Source organism: Capra hircus, chromosome 5 (assembly GCF_001704415.2).
Source record: "Capra hircus breed San Clemente chromosome 5, ASM170441v1, whole genome shotgun sequence".
Lineage (NCBI taxonomy): Eukaryota > Metazoa > Chordata > Mammalia > Artiodactyla > Bovidae > Capra > Capra hircus.
Window position 1 is genome coordinate 12,427,308 of NC_030812.1, and position 18,511 is coordinate 12,445,818.

The following is an 18,511-nucleotide window of genomic DNA, read 5'->3' on the forward strand; positions in this document are numbered from 1 at the left end:
CAAGTGTAGAGTGAATTATATCGCTTAAATCATATTTGGACTAGAAACAGACAAGAAATTTGGTTCAAAGAAAAGGAGAAGATGCTATGGGTTTTGTAGCAGCTGTCTAGATTAGTAAGAGAAGGCAGCTTTTGGTGTTTGAGGTATATAATGTTTGCTTAGTGTGCAGATCTTTTTCTAAACTTCTTTCCTTCAGTGTTTTAAACCTTCAGTACGTTCTTCTTATTTCCATTGTTCTAATTATATGCACTTTAAGTCGTCATATATTTTCTCACACAGGTAGAACTTTTATTTGGCAGTTTCTTTGAAATGATGAGCTGTGTGGGGCTTCCCCCGGGGCTCAGTGGTAAAGGATCTTCGTGGGTTTGATTCCTGGGACAGGAAAATCCCCTGGAGGAGGGCATGGCCACCCACGCCAGGATACTCGCCTGGAGAGTCCATGGACAAAGAAGCCTGGCAGGCTACAGTCCATAGAGTTGCACAGAGTTCAACAGCACTGAAGCAACTCAGCGTGTAAGCACGCATGATGAGCTACATGCTTGCTGCAAATCAAGATAAACAGTGTGCTGATTGCATTTTAAAAAGCTGTGAGTGAGAGATGGGGGAGAAAAGGATTATTATGGGATTATATGAAATGTGTGTGAAACTTTTGAAAACTGTAAAGCATTATAGAATTTAAAGAATCATTCCATTTAAAAAGTTAAAAAAAAAAAAAAAACAAGAAGTAAAATTAAGGAAAAAAGCAGTGAGGGAGACCTAGGTAGCCTGGGATCAAGATTTTCCATTTGGATCATGTGAGAGACTTCCTGTGAAATTAAGGGCATCAGGAAAACCTGTCTTTGAAATAGAATCATCCTTGAAGAATAATTTCTGAGGTCTTATCCTTAATTTAGTAGATGCACTTTAGAATGTTAGAAATCACCACTACCTTTGAAGTAATTCCGTTACAGTCACTGTTTGTTATCCCCCAAACCACAGCTGTTGGCATTTTGATTGCCATAGAAATGAATAGCACCCCACATTGTGGCAATCCCACCCATCATAACAGTTAAATGAACAGTCTTGTAATACCTGCTGTGATGGGACAGATGTAAGAGAGAAGGATTGAGCACACAGGATAAAATATCTCACTGACAAATTGAAACTACTCCCTTAATACAGAGTGGTGTCTTGCTTGTCACCTATATCTGTTTTGTTTTATTCAAAGCTGTTTCTAAAACACAAATACTGTGTTGAAACTGAGAATCAGAATAAATCATTTCTATTATCTGTCAGAATTTGCCTTGCCATTGCTAGACCCCCTGTGTTGTTTTCCCTTGCTGGTTGTACACTTTGGTAAATCTTTTTTCAGAGATGCTTTATTCAAAATATATCTGTAGCCAAAATATGACTTTCAAAGAACTGTTATTTCTGACTTGGGAGCATTGCACTGGTTGTGGGGTTTTTGGTTCCTAAAATTTTGTGAAAGATAGTTGAATTGTATTAATATTCATTTTTAATAACAATTTTCTTTCCACTTTGTTTTAATCTCAGAAGGTTTAACATTGTGACTGTTTCTACTGACATCTGAATCTCCAGTCTAATTGAACTGCATAACCCAGCTCTATACAGTTTTCTCTCCATTGCTGTCTCTGCTCTCTGCAGTTTGCTTTAAAAAATAACAAACTGCTTTTGATATGACACATTCATCTCAAAGGTTTATATATCATTCTCATTTTGGAAGAATAAAGAACTTGAAACAACCTGATCATCTGTCTTGTCTAAGAGCCTCACACCCATGAGGAGGGAATCTCCTTTCACCCCATAGCTCTGTCTTCATATCTCCGTTAGAAGTGTCTGATTCTCCTTTGGCATAGAAGAATATGTAGTCAAGCCCTGGATTGCAAATCCTTGAGAGCAGTGAAACCTTCTTCTGTTCAGTCCCCTGTGGTTCTCAAAATGATGCATGGATATCAGTTTCGTCTACCTCATAAATTTCAGGAGCATAAATGATATGTAATAGAATGTACACCTCCTAATAGTTTGCAGCAAATGACAAGTGTGCAATTAAAGTTATCTCAGGCCACATGCAGACTGAAACTATATATTGTTCCTTTTCATCACTTAGAGTATCTGGCAGCAACCTTGACATATAGTAAGTGCTTAATAAATGTCTGTTAAACTATGCTGAGATTAAACTAGAATTTACCTCTCCTAGGTCACCTCTTTTTGCTAAACCATGCAAATTTTCTTCTTTCAGAAGGCATTCTTCAAGAGCTTCTTTCACATGCCAGAGCTTGGCAGTAGCACTATAAAAACAATTAAAGTAAATTCACTATCTTACCCTCCAGCATACAAGATAGACACAATAAGCAGATATCATCCATTGTGGTAAGTGTTGCAATTAATGTATATAGACAGTACTGTGGAAACTTAGAGGAGTCATATAGGAATATGGTCATTTTTTAAATGATCAGAAGTTTGTCAGAAATAGAGTGGAAGAAGAGCTTTGTCCGAAGAGAAGTTTTATGAGAAATGGATGGTCCAAATAGCACCTGGCAGAAAGAGAAGTTCCACGTGTCTCATGCAGAATGTAGACGGAGGGCTTCTGTGGGGCACCAAGTTGTAAAGGGTTTCTTAATACTGATATGAAGGGTGAATTCTGTCAGCACAGGTTGATCCTCTAAAGCCCCATTGTATTTAAGAAAGACCAATGGTCCAGTCAAAGGTATTGGAATAAGGAAGAAGCTGAAGTTGGGGAGATTAAGGGACTGATAGCATTTAGGAATGGTATAAGATGTTAACCCAGGCAGGGCCCGTAGAAATGGAGGGTGGTAAAGAGAGGAAGAATATGAAACATGTTCATCTTAAATTTCCTTGTTGCACCTGAGAAAAGGAACTAAGAAGAAGCCAGAAAGCAAGGAATCTGAATAGACAGAGAAGTAGGCCATAAAGCAAAGTCTGTTGTGAGTGCTGGAAGCACCAGCTAGGCGCTGCCATCCTTCTCCCACACACAGTGGTCCATGATACCCATGGTTACTGTGGCACACTTTGCTGGCTACGCCTCTTGCTGCCCAGATTTCCGTCGTCATCCTCTCACCATATTGAAAGTGCACCTCTATCAAGGATTTTCTGTTCTGTGTGTAACAGATTCTCCACCTTAGAAACAGTGCTTATCCGGTTGTCAGTCTTGAGAAAGGGACTCTGACCAAGAAGACACCAAGCAAGACAGTCTTATTTACCAGCTGTTTTGAGGTGATGGGAGCTCTGAGTAATTCCCTTTCAGACATCACCATGTAGTTGACAATCTTACCAGAACTTACTCTGTCCAAAAATTAAAGAACAGGTAGATCACTGAAAAGGAAAGGTAAAAAGCTAATAAACTTCTAAAAATAGTATTAACCTCTCTAGTAATCAGGGGGAAAGTTAAGCACAGGATAAGATACTGTTTTACAACTCTCAATTTGCAAAATTTAAAAACTAGACAGTACCAAGTATTATTAAGGGTATGAAATAAAAGCTCTTGATGCTAAAGCATTTTGCTACAACCACACAGAAGAGTAATTTGGTGACATCAGGCAAAATTGAAGATCCCCCGTGTCCAGCAATTCCACTCTTAGAAACTCTCCCATAAGTTCGTATAGAGATATTCACAAGAATATTGATGGCAGCCTCTTTTTTTAAGATGAGAGTTTTTTTTAATTGAAGTATAGCTGATTTATAGTGTTATGTAAACCCCTGCTATACAGCAAAGTGATTCAGTTATTCATATAAATACACATTCTTTTTATATTTTTTATTATGGTTTATCACAGGATATCAAATGTAATTCCCTGTGCTGTGTGGTAGGACCCTGTTGTTTATCCATTCTGTATGTAATAGTTTGCATCTGCTAACCCAAATCCCCCAATCCATTGCTTCCTTACCTCTCACCCTTCTTGGCAACCACAAGTCTGCTTTTTATGTCCATGGGTCTGTTTCTGTTTCATACGTGGTTCATTTGTGTATTATATTAAATTCCACATATAAGTGATCATATAATATTTGTCTTTCTTGCTTCACTTAGTATGATAATCTCTAGTTGCAGCCATGTTGCTGCAAATGGCATTACTTGGTTCTTGTCTTTGGCTGAGTAGTGTTCCATCGTATGTGTGTACCGCATCTTCTTCATTCATTCATCTGTTGGGCATTTAGTTTGTTTCCATGTCTTCACTATTGTGAATAGTGCTGCTGTGAACATAGAGATGCATGTAGCTTTTTTAATTATAGTTGCAGCATCCTTTAAAAGAGTCTATATGCCCATCCTTCAGAAAATGGATAGTCATTCAACAGAATTTATGTGAAAGAGCTAAACCTCACATGTATCAACAAAGATAGATAAAATGAAAAGCAGAAATTTCAAGTTCCAAGTGAGTGCTTGGCAGGTTGGCATCCCATGATGGATAGTGACAAATGTATAAAATTAAAACTTATATACAAGGTCATACATTTGCTATGGACACATAAAAAATAAAACTGTGAAACATACATTGGAACAATAAATACCAACTTCAGGATAATGGTTTTATTTGGAGGAAGGGGAGAGTTCAGTGAAAGATATTGGGGGCTTCAATTGTCTTTATTTTTTATTTTTTAATTTACTTTATTGAAGGATAGTTGATTGACAATATTAATTTCTACTGTACAGCAAAGTGACTCAGTTATACATATACATACATTGTTTTTCATTTTCTTTTACATTATGGTTTATCACAGGATATTGAATACAATTCCCTGTGCTATACAGTTCAGTTCAGTTCAGTCGCTCAGTCATGTCCAACTCTTTGCGACCCCATGAATCGCAGCACGCCAGGCCTCCCTGTCCATCACCATCCCCCGGAGTTCACTCAAACTCGCGTCCGTCGAGTCAGTGATGCCATCCAGCCATCTCATCCTCTGTTGTCCCCTTCTCCTCCTGCCCCCAATACCTCCCAGCATCAGAGTCTTTTCCAATGAGTCAACTCTTCGCATGAGGTGGCCAAAGTACTGGAGATTCAGCTTTAGTATCATTCCTTCCAAAGTAATCCCAGGGTTGATCTCCTTCAGAATGGACTGGTTGGATCTCCTTGCAGTCCAAGGGACTCTCAAGAGTCTTCCCCAACACCGCAGTTCAAAAGCATCAATTCTTCAGTGCTCAGCCTTCTTCACAGTCCAACTCTCACATCCATACATGACTACTGGAAAAACCATAGCCTTGACTAGACGGACCTTAGTCAGCAAAGTCATCTCTCTGCTTTTGAATATGCTATCTAGGTTGGTCATAACTTTTCTTCCAAGGAGTAAGTGTCTTTTAATTTCATGGCTGCAGTCACCATCTGCAGTGATTTTGGAGCCCAAAAAAATAAAGTCTGACACTGTTTCCACTGTTTCTCCATCTATTTCCCATGGAGTGATGGGACCAGATGCCATGATCTTCGTTTTCTGAATGTTGAGCTTTAAGCCAACTTTTTCACTCTCCTCTTTTACTTTCATCAAGAGGTTTTTAAGTTCCTCTTCACTTTCTGCCATAAGAGTGGTGTCATCTGCATATCTGAGGTTATTGATATTTCTCCTGGCAGTCTTGATTCCAGCTTGTGTTTCTTCCAGTCCAGCGTTTCTCATGATGTACTCTGCATATAAGTTAAATGAGCAGGGTGACAATATACAGCCTTGAGGTACTCCTTTTCCTATTTGGAACCAGTCTGCTGTTCCATGTCCAATTCTAACTGTTGCTTCCTGACCTGCATACAGATTTCTCAAGAGGCAGGTTAGATGGTCTGGTATTCCCATCTCTTTCAGAATTTTCCACAGTTTATTGTGACCCACACAGTCCTTGTTTATATAGGAGAAGGAAATGGCAACCCACTCCAGTACTCTTGCCTAGAGAATTCATGGATAGAGGAGCCTGGTGGGCTGCTGTCCATGGGGTTGCACATAGTCAGACACGACTGAAGCGACTTCACATATATATATTTTTACTTTACAATATTGTATTGATTTTGCCACACATCAACATGAATCCACCACGGGTACACATGTGTTCCCCATCCTGAACCCCCCTCCCACCTCGTTCCCCATACCATCCCTCTGGTTCATCCCAGTGCACCAGCCCCAAGCATCCTGTATCCTGCATCAAACCTAGACTGGCGATTCATTTCTTATATGATATTATACATCTTTCAATGCCATTTTTGCAAATCATCCCACCCTTTTCCTCTTCCTCAGAGTCCAAAAGACTGTTCTATACATCTGTGTCTTTTTTGCTGTCTCGCATACAGGGTTATCATTACCATCTTTCTAAATTCCTTATATATGTGTTAGTATACTGTATTGGTGTTTTTCTTTCTGGCTTATTTCACTCTGTATGCTAGGCTCCAGTTTCATCCACTTCATTAGAACGGATTCAAATGTATTCTTTTTAATAGTTGAGTAATACTCCATTGTGTATATGTACCACAGCTTTCTTATCCATTCATCTGCTGATGAATATCTAGGTTGCTTCCATGCCCTGGCTATTATAAACAGTGCTGCTATGAATATTGGGGTACACGTTTCTCTTTCACTTCTGGTTTTCTTGATGTGTATGCCCAGCAGTGGGATTGCTGGGTCATAAGGCAGTTCTATTTCCAGTTTTTTAAGGAATCTCCACACTGTTCTCCATAGTGGCTGTACTAGTTTGCATTCCCACCAACAGGTGTAAGAGGCTTCCCTTTTCTCCACACCCTCTCCAGCATTTATTGCTTGTAGACTTTTGGATCGCAGCCATTCTGACTGGCATGAAATGGTACCTCATTGTGGTTTTGATTTGCATTTCTCTGATAATGAGTGATGTTGAGCATCTTTTCATGTGTTCGTTAGCCATCTGTATGTCTTCTTTGGTGAAATGTTCTTTGGCCCATTTTTTGATTGGGTCATTTATTTTTCTGTAATTGAGCTACAGGAGTTGCTTGCATATTTTTGAGATTAGTTGTTTGTCAGTTGCTTCATTTGCTACTATTTTCTTCCATTCTGAAGGCTGTCTTTGCACCTTGCTTATAGTTTCTTTTGTTGTGCAGAAGCTTTTACTTTGAATTAGGTCCCATTTGTTTATTTTTGCTTTTATTTCCAATATTCTGGGAGGTGGGTCATAGAGGATCCTGCTGTGATTTATGTCAGAGAGTGTTTTCCCTATGTTCCTCTCTAAGAGTTTTATAGTTTCTGGTCTTATGTTTAGATCTTTAATCCATTTTGAGTTTGTTTTTGTGTATGGTGTTAGAAAGTGTTCTAGTTTCATTCTTTTACAAGTGGTTGACCAGTTTTCCCAGCACCACTTGTTAAAGTGATTGTCTTTTCTCCATTGTATATTCTTGTCTCCTTTGTCAAAGATAAGGTGTCCATAGGGGCATGGGTTTATCTCTGGGTTTTTTATTTTGTTCCATTGATCTATATTTCTATCTTTGTGCCAGTACCATACTGTCTTGATGACTGTGGCTTTGTAGTAGAGCCTGAAGTCAGGCAGGATGATTCTTCCAGTTCCATTCTTCTTTCTCGAGATTGCTTTGGCTATTCGAGGTTTTTTGTATTTCCATACACATCTTGAAATTATTTGTTCTAGCTCTGTGAAAAATACCATTGGTAGCTTGATAGGGATTGCATTGAATCTATAGATTGCTTTGGGTAGTATACTCATTTTCACTATACTGATTCTTCCAATCCATGAACACAGTATTTTTCTCCATCTATTAGTGTCCTCTTTGATTTCTTTCATCAGTGTTTTATAGTTTTCTATATATAGGTCTTTAGTTTCTTGAGGTAGATATATTCCTAAGTATTTTATTATTTTCGTTGCAATGCTGAATGGAATTGTTTCCTTAATTTCTCTTTCTATTTTCTCATTATTAGTGTATAGGAATGCAAGGGATTTCTGTGTGTTGATTTTATATCCTGCAACTTTACTATATTCATTGGTTAGCTCTGGTAATTTTCTGGTGGGGTCTTTAGGGTTTTCTATGTAGAGGATCATGTCATCTCCAAACAGTGCGAGTTTTACTTCTTCTTTTCCAATTTGGATTCCTTTTATTTCTTTTTCTGTTCTGATTGCTGTGGCCAAAACTTCCAGAACTATGTTGAATAGTAGCAGTGAAAGTGGGTACCCTTGTCTTGTTCCTGACTTTAGGGGAAATGCTTTCAATTTTTCACCATTGAGAATAATGTTTGTTGTAGGTTTGTCATATATAGCTTTTACTATGTTGAGGTATGTTCCTTCTATTCCTGCTTTCTGGAGAATTTTTATCATAAATGGATGTTGAATTTTGTCAAAGGCCTTCTCTGCATCTATTGAGATAATCATATGGCTTTTATTTTTCAATTTGTTAATGTGGTATATTACATTGATTGATTTGTAGATATTGAAGAATCCTTGCATCCCTGGGATAAAGCCCACTTGGTCATGGTGTATGATCTTTTTAATGTGTTGTTGGATTCTGATTGCTAGAATTTTGTTGAGGATTTTTGCATCTATGTTCATCAGTGATATTGGCCTGTAGTTTTCTTTTTTTTGTGGCCTCTTTGTCAGGTTTTGGTATTAGGGTGATGGTGGCCTCCTAGAATGAGTTTGGAAGTTTACCTTCCTCTGCAATTTTCTGGAAGAGTTTGACTAGGATAGGTGTTAACCTCTTCTCTAAATTTTTGGTAGAATTCAGCTGTGAAGCCGCCTGGACCTGGGCTTTTGTTTGCTGGAGGATTTCTGATTACAGTTTCAACTTCCATGCTTGTGATGTGTCTGTTAGGATTTTCTGTTTCTTCCTGGTTCAGTTTTGGAAAGTTGTACTTTTCTAAGAATTTGTCCATTTCTTCCACGTTGTCCATTTTATTGGCATATAGTTGCTGATAGTAGTCTCTTATGATCCTTTGTATTTGTGTGTTGACTGTTGTGATCTCTCCATTTTCATTTCTAATTTTATTGATTTGATTTTTCTCCCTTTGTTTCTTGATGAGTGCCCATCCTCAGCCTGCAATGCAGCGTAAAATGTCACCCCATTCAGAGCCCCCTTGCAGGCTGTGTGCGCTTTTGGTAAGTCCTTAAAGAAACTGTTTGTATCCAGTCCCAGGAGGTGAGCTTCCAGGCCTGACTGCTCTTGGCCAGGATCATCTTCTTCGTGAAAGTAGGTCCATGTCTACCTCCCAATCTTATTGCTGAGCCGCCAGCGAATGAGGTCTGTGGCCGGCTCTGTCTTATAGGGTCCCCCTCTTCGATGCAGACACGTGCCCTCCGTCATGACTGCTGCCGCACTCCTGATTCCCGGCAACCTAGGCCCGGTACCTGGACTAGCTGGCGAAGTATTTTGCCTCTCTTCATTTGTCTTTATAAAGTTATTTGCTAGGCAAGTAACAGTTTTTATAGTATTCTCTGAAATTTTGTATGCTCTAAAAAATTCATAATAAAGAAAAAACTCTGCATATGGCTTTACCTTTGTGTTCATTCATTTAATCTTTTACCCTTGGTCTTTTCAGCTACCCATTGATTTATTCTTCTTTTCTGTCAAAATAATTGTATTTAAACAATCTGAAAAAATGATCATGACTTAAATCAAGTTGGGAAAAAGGAAAATAGTATGATTAAAAGAGAGTGTAAGGGAGATTTGAAGATGAAACTGCCAAAAGACAATTAGATGAATGTATATGTGCGCATGTGGAAGAACACAGTGAATGAAGGGTATTTTGGTTTCTAGCTTGGCATTAGACCATTAACCATGCCGATGGGACCAAGAAGGATTGATGCTGGAACTGAGGGGAATAAGATGTCTACTTTTGTCTCAGTCCATGTTACACTTTTTCTTCCAGAAGCCTGATAATCTTAAAAACTTTAAATTCCATAATTATTTATTAAATATTTGCCATGTACAAGGCACAGTAAATATAAAGAGATCCTTTAATGTATGCAAAATACTTTTTTCATGAATATGTTTCTTAAAAGTTTATACCATTAATTTTTAAGCATCATGATACAGTTACTGCTTCAGTAAATTAAATTGGGTAAGCAATTTCAGCTGAATCCAGTTCAACAGCAGTAGGCAACCTTCATTAAGTTAACATGTATAAATACTTGAAAAAGAGTAATAATCCATTAAAAACTTAAGACTGTGTAAAGTCTTAAGTCATTTAAGTTTGCAAATTCAGAAAGGAGGTTAAAGGTGGTTATCTTGAAAAAACATTCCCAAGATGTATAATGTATTAACTGAGTGATAGTTAGGTAAGGCTAACTTGAGACAGTTTTTCTTAAAATTTATTTCATTCTTATAACAGTAAACATACAACTATATGGATAATTTCAGCAACACTTGGAGTGAAAATAGATATATAAAACTAGACTGTTACCTCTGGTTTCATCTTTTTCGTAGCTTCTCTTGCCTATTGATTTATTTTCATAAAAAGGAAGTGGTCTCAGGGACTAATGGAGTACAGAGAGACCAGTTACTGTGTGGGTTTTCAACTCTACAACATTTCAACCAAGTCCTTCTTTTCCTTTTTTTCTAGGAAAAGACTGTCCTCTGTTTAAAATTCTATATTTCAATCCTGTTCCCAGTAGAAAGATGAATTTCCAGTCCTAGATCCCCTTGTGATCTCACTATCCCTCCAGAGTATGTAATAGGCAAGGCAAGGAAGATGACTTTGTTTTCCAACCCTGTGTGATCAGGATACCCTGTGAGTACAGCTGGGTTCCTTGGGAGCCTCAGGGGCTTTAGATTAGAATCAGACTTTCATAATTTTGCCTTTGCTCTACCCCACCCCAATATACATCTATTATTTTAATTTTGCTTATTTTCTCCAGTACTCAAGAAGCCAAAGACCACAGTAAAGTAACAATAAAAGCATAATTCCCTAGAGACTTGGAAAAGACGTCATTTGTTGCCTCAGTATGGCTCCTAGTCAACCCCTTTGATGTAAAGCATCTGTCCTCTTCAAGGAAACAAGAAAGATCTGGTTCTCCTTTCTAGTCTGTGAAGTAGGAGCTGGTGTCATTTGCTGTGATGAGTGCAAGCCCAGTGTTCCTGAGTTGCAAGCTGCCTGACTGCCTTGGTTAACATCCTGAACATTTCATCGGCTGTCTTTAATAAAGGAGGATGTGTGTGAGGGAAGACATCAGCAGTTGTGGTTGGGTTTCTGTTCCCCACCCCATGAGTCACAGCTGGCGGAGAGCAGTGACACCACTGTGTAATCAGACATCCAGTCACCTGGACTTCTTGCCTTTCAGTTATACAGTGAGGTAGTCTTTAAAAGCGTTTAGAAAACTTGCTTGCTCTTCTTTGGTTATGAAAATTCTTCTCATTCCCTCTCCTTCTGTCTAACAATATTTAGTCATTTATGGCTTCTGTTAATAAAGTCTCTTTGGAACATTTAATCCCTAAAACAATTACATGGCCAAGAGAAGAATCCTGCTTTATGAAAGGATAGAAATATGATCTGACATACTTTGTTCTATAGGAACTTCATCCTCTTATAGGAAACTTCATCTCAGAAGACCTAAAAGGACATAATCTGGAATCTGGAAATGATCTCTAGAACCGTACTTCTCCAATTTTAATAAGCATACAAAGCATCAGGGAGATCTTGCTGAAATTTAGATTCTGATTCAGTACATGCCACCTGAAATCCTGAGTTTCTGTCAAGCTCCCAGGTAATGCTGGTGCTTTTTGTAGCAAGGCTAGAAGACCTGAAAGCATTTAGTCCAGTGCACATCCACTAAGCTACCCTAGTCAGTGCTGTGGAAGGGGCATATAACAGGCCTAAAAGGTAAAGCCCTTGTCTTTGAAGAGAGAAAACAACTGTGTAAGAAGAAAGTCTATATGTACTTTTATTCGTAAATTTTTAACAAAAACATGAACCTGTTTATCAAAATAATGGTTGACTATTAAAGTAGTTACCTAAAGCAGTGATGCTCACGTCACATGTGAGCACGCCAGTATGTAAATTTCATCAGTTTCTGTTTACTCAAGTAAGAAGCTGTAGTGATGCTTTAAGCATTATATATGACCATAGAATTTTTAAATTTTTTGAGAACTGTTAAAAACTCTATTAAAGTAGACATGTTTAAACCAAAATGTCTCATCTGAACATAGAAATATATAACTGCTTAACAATATTCAATGATATTAAGTATGCACTTTTTAGTTTATTAGGATTTTTATTCTTTAGAGAACACAATGAGTATAAGTGAGCTTTCAAGAGATTGATTATCCCACATTAACTTCATAATGTCAATCTTTTATTACTTTTGCTTAATGAGTATTAGCATGGATAATACAAAATTACAATTATTTCAAAACATCATTATAAATTAACATTCCAAACTTATTTTGATAACAGATTTAACTTCCTAGTTGTGTTTTCTTAGAAAATATCAATTTTTTTTCATCACGTGATAGCAGAAAGGTTACTTCAAAGTAGTCTAAGGACCCAAGGCCACAATTTAATAACAATAATAGAGCCTGTTTATGTGACCTAGTATGTACTTCACCAGCTGTGTTCCCAGCTGGCTTTTCCAGGTTTAACCTAAGAAAGGCTTCAAACCTAGTATAGGCAGAGCCATTTCACAAATCCTCAACGTTTGGACTCAGTGGTCATTTAGGCACATTGACAGATTCTGTTTTGTGTGTTTGAGATGATGAGTAGACAGAAAAGAGGAATTGACACTTTTACATGATCATATAATATCAACAGGCCTATGAAGCAGGTTCTGTTATCCCATTTCCAGAAGAAACTGAAGTCTCCATGCTCACTCTGCTTCAGGGTCATAATTGGCATTGGAACCTAGGCAGTGTGACTCTGTAACCTCTAAGTGTTTTTAATAATCCCCTTGAGTTGCAATTATAGTTAGGTACAGACTCTGATAATAAAGTGGTTCAAGAAATAACCACCACCCCACAGAGCCATCTGGTTTCTCTCAGCCCCATCACTGTGCCTTTTCTATTTCTGGTTAGTTAAGAATGGCCTCCAACCATGGTTCTCCCTCCCTGTTTCCTTTCTTCCCACTCTGGATAGGAGAAAGTCTAAACATTTTATCTACTTTGCATATCCAGTAAGCCAGGCTGTGAACATTCTTCACCATCAATTTACTAGCTGTTTATTGTCAGTTGTGCTAAGCTATGGGAGTGAACATAATTCAGAAATGTGTTGCAGCACCAAGAAACTCAGTATAATAATGTGTAGTGTGATAAAGTTCTTTTAGGAAGACAGAGTAGGTGGTGTTATTTTAGGTTCCCAATGTGGAGCTATTCACTGCACATGTAATTTAGAGCTATGTTTATTTGGCTTGGTGTTTAAAATTAGAAGTTGACCATCTGTATTTTTCTTGATAAGTGTGGAGTCATCCTGACCAAAAGGTTTTTGAAGGTCAGGAATAGTTTATATTTGCCACATTATTTTTGGAAAGGAAAAAGGATACAGAAAAGTTGGAAAATAGTGCCCAGAAGTTGACTTAAAAGAACTTTGGTATGCATCCAGAGACATGTTAGGCAGCCATTGAAGTAGAAATTATAAAGTATGTGTAACAACATAAAAATCATAAACATGCATGCTTTAGACCCCAAGCAAAATGAGAAAAGAAAAGGTGAACTTGACATTTGTAGAGTGTTTATTATGTGCATGTACTATGCTATGTTTATTTTCTCACTTTATCTTTCTAACAACATAAAAAAAAACTGATGTTATTTCAGTGTTTCATAAATGGAAGAATTGGGGCACAGATATGTTAGGGGACCTCACCAAGGTCACAGCCGGTGGTTAGGCAAGAATTCAAATCCAGATCTCTTCAAATCCAAATCTGATCATCTTTTCCCAGTTGATTTACTCTGAGCTATTCAACCATACCCACCCCCAGCATAGTTTTTGATTTAGAAGTAATTGTATTTACAGTAAAGAGTAGACAGAGTCATATGAATTCAGCTGAAAAAAATGCTTGCATTGTAAAAACACTAAATTATAAAAATAATTGTGATTATTTTAGGCTGCATCATAGAGTTGCCAGGACAATTAATAGTTGACACCAGCTGTAACATGAAAACATAATCTTAGCATAAACAATTTTAGTTTTGTCTGATGTTTGAAGTATGCATTTATGTAACTGCCAAGATACTAACTGTACTTTGTTAGCTAGAAAGTTCCAGGGACAAGACAAGAACAGAAGAGCACTTACTCATAGAAAGCAAGCAAAGTGTTTGGGTTTTTCCCGCCCCCCCCCCCCTTTGAGAGGGTCTTGTTATTTATCATTAACTAATGTTTCAGAATTTGGGTATGGCAACCATTGTATTAAACTAGTACTACTACTGTACGTGCTAAGTCACTTCAGCTGTGTCCAGTTCTTTGCGACCCTATGGACTGTAGCCCACCAGACTCTTCTGTCCATGGGGATTCTCCAGGAAAGAATACTGGAGTGGGCTGCCATGGCCTCCTCCAGGAGATCATCCCAACCCAGGGATCAGACCCATGTCTCTTAGGTCTCCTGCGTTAGCAGGTGAGTTCTTTACCACTAGCGCCACCTGGGAAGCCATGCTACATACTATGTTGCTCTATTTGTTGTAAACATTGATCATTATAAGTTTAAATGGTAAAAACTTTATCTCATTAAACTACTTGAGTTAAATTTAGAAAGGATTTTAGTGGTTGCATTTGAATTTTTTTCAGGGTTTTCACCCTAAAAAGGTCAGTAAAGGCACTATTTGTCACCTTTTCCCACTTAGTTCTTTTTTTTTTTTTTCTTGGCATTGAGTTGAAAAGTTCAATTCTTTCCATCAAAAATTGTATCCCTTTTAACCTTTTTTCTCATGAAGGGACAGTCTGACTAGGTTACTAGGTCTTCATATGTATGTAACCTATGCTTTCTCATTAAAGGAACAACTATTTCCCTAACTGCCTACTCTCTTTAAAGCACGAACTACACAGCAGCTGTTTGAAAGCTTTTTTTTTTTTTCCTCTTCTTGGTATCCTTATCTATTGATATAAATTGCTAAATTGCTTCCATAAAATGCCTCCAGACATAAGGGAATCATTTGCATAAATGGATGAAGATTTTTGTCTTCCATGAAGGAAAGCTTACCACGGTCTGTTAATCGTTTTCCTTCCTCTTTCTGGTTCCAGTATCCGGCTGCTCTGATGAACTTGGGAGCCATCCTGCACCTCAATGGCCGGCTCCAGAAGGCTGAGGCCAACTACCTGCGGGCACTACAGCTCAAGCCGGATGACATCATCACACAGTCCAATCTCCGAAAACTCTGGAACATCATGGAAAAGCAAGGCCTAAAGACTTCCAAGACCTGACACAGGAAAGCTGGACTGCACCCTCCTCCATACGTGAAACCCGGACTCATGAAGGAGCAGAGCTTCCCAGCAGTGCTATGACAAGAGCTAGTTCAGACTTGGAGACCAGGAGCAGAGGTCCCTGAGGCCACCGCCACTTCTGGGATTATCCACTTTGCTATGGACACAGCCATCGACACCAAAAAAGGGGCGAATGTTGGAAACTTCCTGAAGGATATAATCGTTACCCATCAAACTGTAAACCCAAGCACTTAACATGATCTCTTGGCATTCTAAAAGAGGGAAGGGGTGTAAGTTTCAAATGTGGTTCATTTATGAAAGCTAATTTAGAAATTATACTGTTCCTTAAACACTGTGAGAGAAAGTTAAGGGTGTCTTTTCAACCATGGTAAACCATTAAGGTCAAGTTCATGGGCGGTGATTCAAGTGTGGTGTGAATTCTGGTGAGCTGGCCATTTGTCTTAACGTTGCTGCCTTCCCTCTTTGGGACAGCCTACTTATCAGTTTCCAAAACCTAGAAAACTTTTCTTTTTCTAATACTGTGTCAGGACCTGTCAGAGTCTATATTTGTTTCCTGACTGGTGCACACAACATTTTATGATTTAGATGTCACTGTCGTGTGGGCATCCTTTGCTTTTCATGTTCTGTAATGGATGTGCAGGAGAAAGCAAACCACGTTTCTCACTGATGTCCTCGGAGGGGAGGGGAGAGGCCCATGTGTGCCAGGCAGGCATTTTTTTACTTTGACGTCACCAACTTTTCCCAAAACTGCCTAGGAGAATTCATTGTTTTAAATCTTAGGCTTTTGAAATTGCCTTGTGAAATGGCTATTCCTAGCTAATGCCCATGCTTATATAAGGAAGTAAATCAAGAAGAACTTTAAAAAGTGTTCTAGTTCCAATACCTAACCAGCAGCTAGTCCAAAAGGGAAGATGCTTTGTGCCTTCCAGATGTTGCTGGGTTAAAAATCAAGTCTGCGTGACCGTGTTACCGACAATTTTATATTTTGGAAAGAATTGGTATGAAATGTTAATCACTTTCTAATAGGTACCCGAACAGCAGTGCTGATAAGTTTTTGAGAAATTATTTTTAATCATACTTGTTCTTCCCAAAAGGCATAAAAAAATGACTTATTTTAAGCTGCAGTAGACTATAGCATTAGTCCATGTGTTTCTAGGTTTCCTGCCAAGTGCTTTTCACTGTTGAAAACTATTTTTCACTAGCAAATTTGGCATTTTATTTCATTGCCTATTAGTAACCACTTCAGTGATCATTTCACAAGTAAAAGACTATAAATGAAGTAGAGAGAAACATTTATTGAACATTTTTTGACTTGCAGTCAAACTTTGCTACTAAAAATTAACTTTGTAAAAACAGCAATCCACTCTCCACTTCTTCCTAGAGAAGGTAGCTCTACAGTACTCTACATATTTATTTATTTATTATTCTGCCATAGCAAAATAACAAAACTTGATTCGTTAAACCAGTTCTTTGCAACTTAAAGTTAGCTTTTTTCCTTGTCCTTTCATACTCCACATGTATATGGTCAGCATCCCCATTTAAGGGAAGCTACATGTACAAATAGATCATAATATGTTTCTTCATATTTTGTATGTTTTGCTGCATATCTGAATATGGTGGGGTAAAGAATTTAAAGTAGTGCTTCTGTGGCATTAGTGTTTTGGTGAAAGAGATAATGTAGTGGGAGAGATTTGTTAATGGCATTAAAAGAAGGCCCTCTAAATATGTAACATTTTATTGGTAAGCATTTCATTGAAGGGCCAAAAGTTAAATTATAACTAAATCACTGTGTTTTCAGAATGATATTTAATGTTTAACAAAAGCAAACCCATGGTCAAACCAAAAGCATGGGTTGAGGTATATTTTTCATCTTCTAGTGCATTGGCAATTGCAAAGGAAAAAGAAAAAAAGGAATTTAATATAAGGATATAGAGGTGAATTCAATGTCTAACATTTTTATTTATTTAAATAGTTATTGACGTATGATGGCTTCCTTGTCTTAACATTTTGTGTCTTTAAATTGTTATTATTCTTCCTTTCACACACTTGGTTCTTGATAGTTTCACTGATTGCACAGTAGAGGCACTTCATGTTGACCCAGTTCCCAAGTAGCATAATAATTGGACCTGTGTCATAAAATGCGTGGATCATTAATAACTAAATGTCCCTGACACCTTTCACTACAGGGCTGGACTTAGTAACTGACCAACTTGGGGGGAGGGTTGGGGGAGGTCTACAGAACATGGTCAAAAAAATGTCTCCGCTCAGGGATTTATGGTGGATTATTGCAGACAGTGCTAAAACTATAGAGCACAAGACAAGTTTACTAAATTAAAATTTTATTTTTTTGAGAAACTGTTATTTGTATAAATTATCAAGTTTTGTAGGCTTTCCTTTTGTAGAAATAATTGTTTTATGTGCCAGAGAATTTTGATTTTGTTTTCAACAATAAAGCATTGATAACAAATATGTTTATAAGCCTTTTTAAAAATCTTCTACAGGTGTAACACTTACATTCTCTTGGATTTTAACAGACCTAGGAAAAATTTGGGAATCTCTGGAAACTTTTCGCAAACACCATTTTGAATATTAACTTCGTAGATTCCTTTAGGTTTATTTTTTAATAACCTCAAGCAAGTTGTGTCACTAATTTGGAACTTTCTCATTTGATCCAAAATTTTCTTGCTAAACAAAAGCTCTCTGCACTCTTTGGAAGCCAACAATGAACCAACGCAATAATATCAGAGAGCAGTTGTAAGAAGTTGGAGGAATGTTTTAGAAAACTTGGGAGAAAACTTTACAGAAATTTCAAGTGGATAAGAAACTTAAAAAAAAAAAAAAAAGAAACTTCAAATTTCAGCAGTACTCCAAAGAGAAATAGATCTCAAATTTCTATGGAATAACAATAACAAAAGGTCAATGTGTGGTGAAGTGGCAGAGGAAGTGAAAGCCAATTTAGAGTCCTCTGTGATTGCATCCTGTAGGAAGACCATCCCAAATCACATAACAAGAAGGTTAAATCCCTGGTACATGCACACATTTCTCTACTGCTAAACTAAACATAGCAGAGTTAGTCTAATTGCATTGTCATTTCATTTTCTTCTCTGCTTGCAGCATGTGGCAATTCCAATGCTGCAATATTTTCTAGCAATATTCCTTCATTAAGCTGAGTCTTAAATAGTCAGGAACAAATTCTATG

At 37.7% G+C, this 18,511-nt stretch overlaps 1 protein-coding gene across 1 annotated transcript in view; it reads left to right on the forward strand.

Annotated features, from left to right (window-relative positions):
* The window catches only part of TMTC2 (transmembrane and tetratricopeptide repeat containing 2), a 433,234-nt gene extending 415,453 nt beyond the window's left edge, over positions 1–17,781 (forward strand). The window contains exon 12 of the mRNA XM_005679774.3: positions 15,112–17,781. Coding sequence (XP_005679831.1) covers positions 15,112–15,291 — 180 coding nt within the window. The 3' untranslated portion in view covers positions 15,292–17,781. The remainder of the gene's footprint in view (positions 1–15,111) is intronic.